At 38.7% G+C, this 12,160-nt stretch overlaps 1 protein-coding gene and 1 long non-coding RNA gene across 2 annotated transcripts in view; one reads left to right on the top strand and one right to left on the bottom strand.

The window, feature by feature from the left end:
• Positions 1-11,665, top strand: part of LOC143214525 (uncharacterized) — a 65,863-nt gene extending 54,198 nt beyond the window's left edge. Inside the window, exon 2 of the mRNA XM_076435710.1 lies at positions 11,036-11,665. Within this exon, the coding sequence (XP_076291825.1) occupies positions 11,036-11,240 (205 nt within the window). The 3' untranslated portion in view covers positions 11,241-11,665. The remainder of the gene's footprint in view (positions 1-11,035) is intronic.
• LOC143212289 (uncharacterized) lies at positions 5,010-8,540 on the bottom strand. The gene is made up of 3 exons (XR_013009668.1): positions 7,218-8,540; positions 6,485-6,574; positions 5,010-6,409 (listed from the first exon to the last, which is right to left on the bottom strand). It is a non-coding gene; the product is annotated as an uncharacterized LOC143212289 (long non-coding RNA).
• Positions 11,666-12,160: the final 495 nt, after the last annotated feature.

The raw sequence follows: 12,160 nt of genomic DNA, 5'->3' as shown, positions 1-12,160 counted from the left end.
AAAAATATCTTTTGACACGCTTGTGAGGCGTTTTTACCTCCACGAATTTATATTTTACGTATTCTATAAAACATTACATGTATGAAATGTAAATATAAAATACATGTTTAGTAAGAGTAAAAAATAGTTTGGGAGATTATACTTAAACAATTTTATTTTAATACAAAAAATCAATGAAAATTAATTAACAATTATTGTTTAACAATATAGAAAAAATTTTATTTGTTAACAGTTAAGATTGACTATTTTTTAAATGAATTTTAGTGCAAATTTCATCCCGATATCTCTTATGGTTCTAGAGTTATAACAAAATGTCACTAAATTTCTCGATCCAGCCCATTGTGAGTCACCATGACTCCGCGAATACATAGGATTAAATACCCTGTTTAGAACAAATGCCACTAACGTTCTTGAAAAGAAATTTTGTACAAATTGATGAACAACGCGGTATTCGGTAAAACTATGGAAAAATGTTCGGAATCATGTAGACGTAAACCTCGTGACACGTTGGGGATGGGCTACATGGTGCAGAGGCAATGATCGCGAAACCAAATTTTCCATAAACGCTATGGATTTTCCGAAAACTTTTTTTCAAGAAACCAATCTATGTGGGTATGTGCATATTAGATATATCCAAAACCTGCTTGTACGGATTTGATCATGAGTACATGGTTCCTCGATATGGTAAAACCTGTAAGGTAATGTACACAGACACCGACAGCATAATTTATCATATTATGTGTGAGGTCATTTATGAAACCATGAGACGCGATATTAACTGTTTCGACACAAGTGATTATCGATAGAGAATAGGTATAATTTCCTACTTGTAAATAAAAAGGTTCCCGGCTTGATGAAAGACGAGAACAATGGGATGATAATGATGAAATTTGTCGGACTGAGAGCAAAAATGTACACATTGCGTGTAGATGGAAAATCTGATACAAAAAAAAGCAAAAGGTGTAAAGTCTAACGTCGTAAGGACAACAATATCGTTTGATGATTACATGGGATGTTTGCAAGATGAAATAGCTATGAGTCGTACACAGACATCCATACGATCGAAATTGCACAAAGTGTTAGACGATCGGCTGGAGAACTTCGGAATAAGCTTCCAGGACAATATTAAGAAATTACGTGTAAAAGAAACGCGTCGACCAATCTTGAGAGAGAGATCCATGGATATGATGTTCAACCGTCATATTGCATACTGTACATGCGCTATAGCTGTACCTGTACATGCACTATACCTGTACATGCGCTATACCTGTACCTGTACCTGTCTGTAGCTGTTCCCATACCTGTCTGTAGCTGTTCCTGTACCTGTTCATACCTGTCTGTAGCTGTTCCTGTACCTGTTCATACCTGTCTGTAGCTGTTCCTGTACCTGTCCATACCTGTCTGTAGCTGTTCATGTACCTGTCTATACCTGTCTGTAGCTGTTCCTGTACCTGATCATACCTGTCTGTAGCTGTTCCTGTACCTGTCCATAAATGTCTGTAGCTGTTCATGTACCTGTCCATACCTGTCTGTAGCTGTTCCTGAACCTGTCTGTACCTGTCTGTAGCTGTCTATAGCTGTCTGTAACTGTACCTGTATCTGTTCCTGTACCCGTCTGTACCTGTCTGTACTTGTCTGTAGCTGTACCCGTACCTATTCCTGTACCTGTCTGTACCTGTCTATAGCTATCTATAGCTGTACCTGTACCTGTACCTGTATTATCGATATAAAGTAGCATCCATCGAGTCATATCAAGTTACCATAAAATCATCAACCTTGAGTCGGTTCCGCTTATCTTTATCTTTTCAAATGCATGTAGGATCGTGTCCGAACGGAAACACGTTCGAACTTCGCTCAACACGTGTGGTCCACAACCGCTTGTGGTGACGTCACTTCCCTCGAGTTGATGTGGAAGTTACATCCTCGTACCCCCCCCCCCTAAAAATAAAAAAAGAAACCAAAAGGGGGAGGGTACGAGGATGTAACTTCCACATCAACTCGAGGGAAGTGACGTCACCACAAGCGGTTGTGGACCACACGTGTTGAGCGAAGTTCGAACGTGTTTCCGTTCGGACACGATCCTACATGCATTTGAAAAGATAAAGATAAGGGGAACCGACTCAAGGTTGATGATTTTATGGTAACTTGATATGACTCGATGGATGCTACTTCATATCGATAATACAGGTACAGGTACAGGTACAGCTATAGATAGCTATAGACAGGTACAGACAGGCACAGGAACAGGTACGGGTACAGCTACAGACAAGTACAGACAGGTACAGACGGGTACAGGAACAGATACAGGTACAGTTACAGACAGCTATAGACAGCTACAGACAGGTACAGACAGGTTCAGGAACAGCTACAGACAGGTATGGACAGGTACATGAACAGCTACAGACATTTATGGACAGGTACAGGAACAGCTACAGACAGGTATGGTCAGGTACAGGAACAGCTACAGACAGGTATAGACAGGTACATGAACAGCTACAGACAGGTATGGACAGGTACAGGAACAGCTACAGACAGGTATGAACAGGTACAGGAACAGCTACAGACAGGTATGAACAGGTACAGGAACAGCTACAGACAGGTATGGGAACAGCTACAGACAGGTACAGGTACAGGTATAGCGCATGTACAGGTATAGTGCATGTACAGGTACAGCTATAGCGCATGTACAGTATGCAATATGACGGTTGAACATCATATCCATGGATCTCTCTCTCAAGATTGGTCGACGAGTTTCTTTTACACGTAATTTCTTAATATTGTCCTGGAAGCTTATTCCGAAGTTCTCCAGCCGATCGTCGAACACTTTGTGCAATTTCGATCGTATGGATGTCTGTGTACGACTCATAGCTATTTCATCTTGCAAACATCCCATGTAATCATCAAACGATATTGTTGTCCTTACGACGTTAGACTTTACACCTTTTGCTTTTTTTTGTATCAGATTTTCCATCTACACGCAATGTGTACATTTTTGCTCTCAGTCCGACAAATTTCATCATTATCATCCCATTGTTCTCGTCTTCCATCAAGCCGGGAACCTTTTTATTTACAAGTAGGAAATTATACCTATTCTCTATCGATAATCACTTGTGTCGAAACAGTTAATATCGCGTCTCATGGTTTCATAAATGACCTCACACATAATATGATAAATTATGCTGTCGGTGTCTGTGTACATTACCTTACAGGTTTTACCATATCGAGGTACCATGTACTCATGATCAAATCCGTACAAGCAGGTTTTGGATATATCTAATATGCACATACCCACATAGATTGGTTTCTTGAAAAAAAGTTTTCGGAAAATCCATAGCGTTTATGGAAAATTTGGTTTCGCGATCATTGCCTCTGCACCATGTAGCCCATCCCCAACGTGTCACGAGGTTTACGTCTACATGATTCCGAACATTTTTCCATAGTTATACCGAATACCGCGTTGTTCATCAATTTGTACAAAATTTCTTTTCAAGAACGTTAGTGGCATTTGTTCTAAACAGGGTATTTAATCCTATGTATTCGCGGAGTCATGGTGACTCACAATGGGCTGGATCGAGAAATTTAGTGACATTTTGTTATAACTCTAGAACCATAAGAGATATCGGGATGAAATTTGCACTAAAATTCATTTAAAAAATAGTCAATCTTAACTGTTAACAAATAAAATTTTTTCTATATTGTTAAACAATAATTGTTAATTAATTTTCATTGATTTTTTGTATTAAAATAAAATTGTTTAAGTATAATCTCCCAAACTATTTTTTACTCTTACTAAACATGTATTTTATATTTACATTTCATACATGTAATGTTTTATAGAATACGTAAAATATAAATTCGTGGAGGTAAAAACGCCTCACAAGCGTGTCAAAAGATATTTTTTATAATAATTATAAATAATTTTTTCAATTTAATTGTTTTAAGATCATGTTCATTCTATATATTACAACCTTTGTTATTTCGTATTATTTCATGTATGTGTAATGTGTTTATAAAAGATGAAAATATGAACAAAAATATAACAAATATAAAAGATAAGCCAATTAATCTTAGCAAAACGTTTCTAAATTGATGTTCACAGGTAAACTTTTGGTCCATTTGTTTAGTTTAATTAATTATTAAATCTGCAGCTTCTGGATATCTGCAGGCATAAAAACTGAGATTAAAATTATTATATTCAACAAATATTGTCAGATATAAAATGTAATCTAATTAACATACTGCTTTATCTGCATAGATAAATTGACAGATATACTTACCCAAAAACAGTGATACTCACTAAGGAAAACTATGAAACTCTTAGTCCAGTTATATTATTACCGTTCGTTATGTTTTTAACAATAAAATTAATAGATTAACTATATTATTGTTAAAAATTACATACTTGTTTTAGGTAGGTACGAACTTTTAATGCAATTGCAAAAATATTCATATTTGGATGGTATTTAATGTATGTGAGTTGCTATGCGTCAGGTGAGACGTCCCCGATAACTTTAAACAATCATAATTTCCAAGATCGGATCGGTTCGGATATGATTTTTTTGTGGGGATATGTAGAGGAAGGTCTAATGAAAATGATCTGTTTATACGATTAGGTCCAGTTAGGTCCTCTAAAAAATACACCTTGCAAATTCTAAGAAAGTATATAGATTTTATTCATTTCATTAAATATTAATTTTTAATACATTGCGAGCAACCATCCTCAACTAACGGCGTTAATTGTTACCGCAAAGGACTGTTTTTCATTTACACAAAAGACCCAGAATAAATATTAAATAGGGTAATCAGGACACCTCGATGAAAAGAAGCAATTTTTTTGGCTGAAAAATACTGCATCTCAAAATGTCTATCTTTGTGAATTTATATTAACTACAGTTTTTGTGAACGAACATTAATTTTTTCAGCTTCGATGTTGATGGACATTTAGGAGGCAATATAAATTTATTAGAAATCGATATGAGAAAGAGAGAGAGAGAGAGAGAGAGAGAGAGAGAGAGAGAGAGAGAGAGAGAGAGAGAGAGTCGACTCTTTCGTGAAATGTCACTAAATTTCTCGATCCGGCCCACTGTGTTAATAATTCAAACCTAATTTTATATGTTTTAGCATAGCATCCCACGTGAAACCTGGTAAAGTGTAATAATATGGTGGATCTAAACTGTAGCTCTTAATACAAGTTTTTATGAAAATTTTCAAAAACATCAGCCAGTAACAAAACATCAGCTTTCAAACACAGATCGCTGTATTCACCCAAACTTTTTGTGTTGAAACGCTTCCACACATTCTCGGCATGCACATAATCACTAGACTGCGGATTTTATACATATATGGCAAAAATGAGTATGTGCAATTTAAAGCAGTGGACAGGTTAACAGGATTTAAAAATATCAATGTACTCGTTTCAGCTAATTAATATCATTAGAGAAAAAATTATATTTCTATTTGGCTCCTATGTTGTGCAATTTATGAAGACAATTTTTATTTTTCATAAAGATCCGCAGTCTAATAATCACGTTCGGATACGGTTTCGCCTGTCAACGAACTGTAAAATGACTCGCAAACAAAGATCGTCTAATTTATCTACGCAATCGAGATATTCGTATGGAAAGAGACACCCTTTCGCGTCAACAACATGAAATTTTCTATGGAAAGATTTTGAAATTCGGAACGCGTAAAATTGTCAATTTGTTTGTGTCGAGGAAAGATGCTAATTTGTCGAGACTTGTGTTCAAACATTTTTGTACGAATCGATGAATCGTAATTTAATACAATTACGCGAATCTGATTGCTGATCTTCAACATTTTTGTAAATGAAATATACTTTTCTTTAGTTATTGGTAATACGTTGACACTACCTTCAAACGCATTAGCTATTTCTTCGATAATGAAATGTGAATCGTACCCGGATAAATTGTGGAAAACTATGGGAATGCAAAACGAATTTTTGTAATTTAAATTGCAATCTTGATGCGTGGGGCCTCTATATCGTCCTGTTAGATGACAATGATCGCGCACCCGTATATCCTTTTCCTCACATGGTTTTTCACAAATGTTGCAATGCGCTGCGTTGATAAGTGCCTCGCACTGTTCATTCGTTAGCTGTTTCATAATTTATCAAATAAAAAAATTATAAGAAAGATCTTATTTTTTATTTAAAACCAATCCTCCTCCTCCGCCTCGTCCTCCTACTCATACAATTAACTCGTATTTATTAAAAAGAAAACAATTACAGTAATAATATCGCCCCCTTCCTATACAGCGAGATATTTTTTACATTAGTGAAAAGTTACTCTTATCTACTCTTTAATTATACAAATATACAAGTATTAAAAAATAATTAAAATATAATTATTGCAGCGAATTTCTTGTCATTTGTCTTCATTATTTTTGTTTCCTGCGAACAGACAGATAGACAGTTATATATCATGTTATATACTTTGGGATATTTTTTCTTTGAAAATTTATTTACCTTCGAGCGACGATTCTTTGACGAATCCTCAGACGTCCATACCGCGCTTCGCCCAGAATCAATCTCCAATTTCGCAATCATTGTGAAACACTGTGTGAAAAAAATAAAAAAAACGTAAAAAGAGGTGTCATGTTTGTGGTTTTGACGTGGAAAAAATTCAAAGTCGCGTCTTTATAACTGATACTTTACGTGTTTTTATAATTGTTAACCCCTGCTCGAAATGTTTGTACTTCGCGCAGACTGCAATGGTATGTGATGTTTTTTGTCGGTTGCCAACAGTGAAGTCGACACGGTCCGTCATCAGCAATTTCATACACGGGATCGTGAACTAGTACATCGTATTTCGGAGAGCTGAAATCTTCCAAATTTATCGAGTTTATTTTCATTTTTCGAAGGATGTCTCTCTCTCGAAACATCCACCTTTGTACGCTACGACAGGATTCGCATAATCGCGCACAAAATTTTGAATTACTTCGAATATATCGTGCTGTTGATATTTTTCATAGCCGAAATCTTTAAATGGAATCCCGTGTATGAAATTACTGACATACCATGCAGACTTTTTGTCAGCGTCGGATAAACAACGTTCTTCCCCAAGCGAAATTCGAAGAGTTCGAACGAGCCGTCATGACAAACATCGATCACATGGCTAACTCTTTGCATATAAATTTTTTTTCCACAATTTTTTCCACTAGATTTTACATCGTTTATTAATTTTTTTTATTGTACTTACCGTTGAAGAAATGGGGATGCGCGAAGTTGGCTGGTCGGATGATAAAAACACACACGCGATGTAACTTCGTATAGCGATCCTGATTGTCGACGTTTTTTCTTATGGTATAACTTCATACGACGACTGTTACGAGCAATTTATAATGGATACCCCTACCCACTAATGTAAAAAATATCTCCATATAATATTCCACACACACGCAACAAGTCCAACGGGCAGTACGCGAAAACCGTCACGTATGGAAAAATGGTTGATCTTTGAATCTCAACACGACAAACGCTTGCAACGATGGAACGTTCACGAAGACTTCGCGTTCCATCGCGTCCTGTTCATTCATTCTTACCATCCCCACCAACTACAATAAAAAGATGGAAGAAATGATTTGAAATGCTACTCTTAATGTTTACGATAGCTGACTGTATGGCGATGGCAGACAGAAACAGCGACACGGTCCTCTTACATCTTGCATTACATCGATAAGAAGATCTTTCAGAGGGGACCGTTGTATATTTACGAAATTAAACAAGACGTTCATCGAACTCGTGAGATTAGACGTTCGTCGAAATCTCCGCTCGATAACAAAATCGTCGATAAACTTTATAATCGTAAAAAATTTACAGCATGATTGATTATGTTCACAAATATTAATAACTATACTAATTTAAATGATAACAAAATGAAATCTGTGCGAAAGTGCTCTGTACACCTAACTGAAAAACTTCTGTAATACAAGAATTTACACAATTTTCCTCGAAACCCTTGAAAATTGCCAATGAACGGATGCTGTTTCAGAAAGCGTGGCGTAAAATCTCTTGGCTTTCAATGAAGTATACTATCAAGCGACCTTTAGCTACGTTGGATAGAAAAAATTCCATGACAAACGGAAAAATTTAGAAATTGACTTCTTTCTAGATTTTCGGCCAAATACCCCAGAGTTGGGCATTAATCGATTAAAATTTTAGTCAAGATTGATTAATGTGTATGATTAAAAGAAGAAATCATCGAAAAATCGAAGACTGATTCAATCGATTGATGAAGTTAATAATCACCATACGGTCTATCCATAAATTGTAATAACCAGGGAGATAGAGACAGAGAGCGGAGATGAAGAATTGACAGAAATATATCTCAAGAGAAACTCAGTTTACATTTTTTTCAGTATTCATACAGTTTTGATTCCGTATTTCATTTCGAAGTTCCAGCAGTTAATCATTAATGGAACGTTTGCGAAGACTTCGCGTTCCATCGCGTCCTGTTCATTCATTCTTACCATCCCCAACCAACTACGATAAAAAGATGTATGAAATTATTTGAAATGCTACTTTTAATGAATGTGTACGATAGCTGGCTGTATGGCGATGGCAGACAGAAACAGTGACACGGTCCTCTTGCACTACATCGATAAGAAGATCTTTCAGAGGGGACCGTTGTATATTTACGAAATTAAACAAGACGTTCATCGAACTCGTGAGATTATACGTTCATCGAAATCTCCGCACGTGAGAAAAACCGCTGGTCCTCGACAAATCGTGGTTGAGAAAAATTATTGACTGGCTGTATGGTCCCCTTACATAAATCTTTCAGAGGGGACCGTTGTATATATTTATGAAATTAAACAAGACGTTCATTGAACTCCGTTCAAATGAGTGTTTTACCTCAAGTTTGACAAATCGATGTTGAGAAAAATTATTGACTGGCTGTATGGTCCCCTTACATAAATCTTTCAGAGGGGACCGTTGTATATATTTATGTAATTAAACAAGACGTTCATTGAACTCCGTTCGAATGAGTGTTTTACCTCAAGTTTGACAAATCGATGTTGAGAAAAATTATTGACTGGCTGTATGGTCCCCTTACATAAATCTTTCAGAGGGGGCCGTTCTATATATTTATGAAATTAAACAAGAAGTTCATTGAACTCCGTTCAAATGAGTGTTTTACGATAGCTGCATGGCGATGACAGACATAAACAGTCTTGCATGTAGAGACGTGAAAACATAAACACGTTCGGACACGTTCCCAAGGATCACCCCTCCCTCTCCCCCTCACCAGGCAATACCAGGAAACTGGTCTTGAATGCAATACCTGGAAACTGCCCCCCCCCCTCCCCCATCTTTCAAGATATGGGCTGTATTTCCCCCCCTCCCCCTCCCCCAAAAACATGATGCAATAATTCCATTAAAAATATGACGTAATATATGCTCGTGCAATACCGCTCGGCGGTACCGCTCTCCCGTGAAGTGAAAAGTGAATTAGAACCCGCCTAGAACATCTACTGTGAAACGTAGTTTTTAGGCAAATCTATTTATAATCTATTCCACGATGCTCGATAATTCGTTGTTATCTACTATAAAAAGTAGTAGAACTATATGATCTAAGAAACAGCACAGATTCGAGGTTTTATCAAAACGTTTGAATGGATCCGCTTGACTGGCTCCAAGGGGGATCCTCTAATGATCGCGATAAAATTTTGACAGTTTCGGCAGAGTAAATTACCTTCGCGACAGTTACAGAGAAAATAGCGTACTATGATCTCATGCCAATATCAGAACGTTTGGGTCCCATAAATGTAGATCTGAATGCAAACTAAAATTGTTGTACCTGTTTCAAGAAGTAAGTTAAGTAAGTTAAACAGTTTCAAAGAAGAACTTTTGCAGTCACCCAGTAGAATACGACGCGTTTAGGCGGGTCTATCGCGGCAAATAGTGTCGGTAACCGAATTGGAACTTCTCCCAGGGGGATTTCGAGAGTATCGGCCGGTGTCCGTTGACGAGCCATGGTTGAACGGGTTTTCGGGTCGCCTTCCGTCGCGGCCGGCTCAACATTTGGCGTGACCGGACACCAGGAAACGCGGTTATGTGGCTCAGGGTGTGTGACGCACACACGCGACCGGATTCGGTGCTTTCACCCCGAGGTCCTCGCGTGATCCTATCGGCCCCGATTCGGTCTAATCGGGACGCGATTCCGTGCCGCGCGTATATCGCGTTTTTTCGAAATTAACACCTCGCCGGTGCCGGACGTGCCCGGATCGTTCTGGGTCAACTGGCGTGCCGTTGATCGACTATGGCGAGTCCCGCGCTTCCGCCGCGACCTGATCAAATGATTGATTACCCGGTTTGACGACCCGGTATCCTTCGTCGGGAACCCGTCGGTTCGCGAATATTCGCATGGTTTCGTACTCCCCCGCGTATATCGGCATGGATCGTTTGATGAATTTCTGGATTTTTAGAGATTCGAGAGCGAGATAGTGGGGGTAGCCGATTCTACAATACATTATCGACTCTCGGCCGGCCAGCGAGAGTCGCCCTGTCGCGGCAGTCCGGACAGGCACTATACCGGAGTGTGATAGTGGGGATAGCCGATCTACATACGTCATCGACCCTCTGAGCACAAATTGCCCAGACCTTAGATGGTTTTGGCTCCTGCAAACTTGTTAGATACGATGCACTGTCCAGAGAGTACTGTTCAGAGAAAGTTCATTAAATTACAATTTAACTCAAAAAGTATGAAAGTCACTGTACGAACTTACAGTAGTGTTGCAATGTATGGCCCTCTTTCTAGAGTCACGTTGGCCCACTTCGCGCCCACTTCGCAGTTAACTCGCCATTATCGGTTTCCATTCCCCGTGTCGCGAATTAGCAATCGCAACAGCGAGCTGCGAAATGGAGCGATACCGAGAAACCATTCGCGGCTTAAGCCACCATTACCTTGGGGTGATCAGGGATTGCTATTCTATCAGTACATGTATTCTACCAGTACAGACAACCTAACGGTAGCTCAAAGATCATTTTTAATAGATTGTATTTTGTATGATCCAGGGAGCTGAATCGAACGGGTTCGGACGTTGTGGTTCACACGGATTCGAATGGAATCTCGCTGACGAACCTGAAGGTGTCTTCCAGCAAGGCAGGAGATAGTCGTGAGAGGACTAGGAGATATGGTTTCGATTATTGCTTCGACTCGTCCAACTCTGAAGCCGAAAATTTCGCGGATCAGGAGAGGATCTATGAAACTCTTGGTTAGACTGTTCTGGAGGCTGTCCTGTCGGGGTACAACTCATGTCTGGTCGCTTATGGACAGAGTGCTTCTGGGAAAACTTACACAATGATGGGAACTAAGGTATGCACTTTTTGTCTTTGTTCATGTATCCTGGCTAATTGCTCGAAATTAGAGTGCTGTATCTGAGATTTAATATTTTGACTTGAGTGACCTCAAAAATTCGATAAAAACTCTTTTAACGTTGATGGAGTTTTTAGATCCCGAACAAATTTGCTGCACTGCACATATTAATGCAAAAGTATATATTTTTAAATATGGACAAATGATATTTTGATTGTCAGCTCAGTAAGTTCAATAAAATCAGAGTACTTTGTTCAATAAAATAAAGATTGAAAAAAATGTATGCTTGATGCCGAGAGTATTATATTAGTACAAGAATGCATTTTTAAATCTAGACAAATGACTTCATGACTTGTATGTAGAAACAAAGGTTAGTCATTTTCCGTTCCGAACAGCTTCCGCGTGAAACGAGTGGAACGAGCGAAACGAGCGAAACTCGGAAGCGAGGAAGGCACGAAAGGAATCACGTATCGTTATCTATGGGTCATCGAAATGGCCTCAGGCGATCCAGACGGCTCCTCTCCATAATTGGAACCGAGTATAACTGGGACGCGTGCAGTGCGCGCGCTTTTAAAAATCCCGCGGCGCATCCCTCTAATGTAAAGCCGCGGGGCAATTTAATTAAACGACGCACCCGCGAAAACAGTTTCCATTTACCACCGGGGGAAATTCGCGAAAAAGAATTACTGTCGACTGGAGGGGACACGATTGCAGATAAATTTTTGCGATTGGCTCCTCTCCCGCTTCCGATCGTTAACTATTATATTGCCTTTTAATTGGGAAAGTATAATTTTCCGGCGAGTGCGATACGCCACCGTGGTAAT

This window comes from Lasioglossum baleicum, chromosome 1, assembly GCF_051020765.1.
Source record: "Lasioglossum baleicum chromosome 1, iyLasBale1, whole genome shotgun sequence".
NCBI classification, from domain to species: Eukaryota; Metazoa; Arthropoda; class Insecta; order Hymenoptera; family Halictidae; genus Lasioglossum; species Lasioglossum baleicum.
This window is presented reverse-complemented; position numbering and strand designations above follow the sequence as displayed.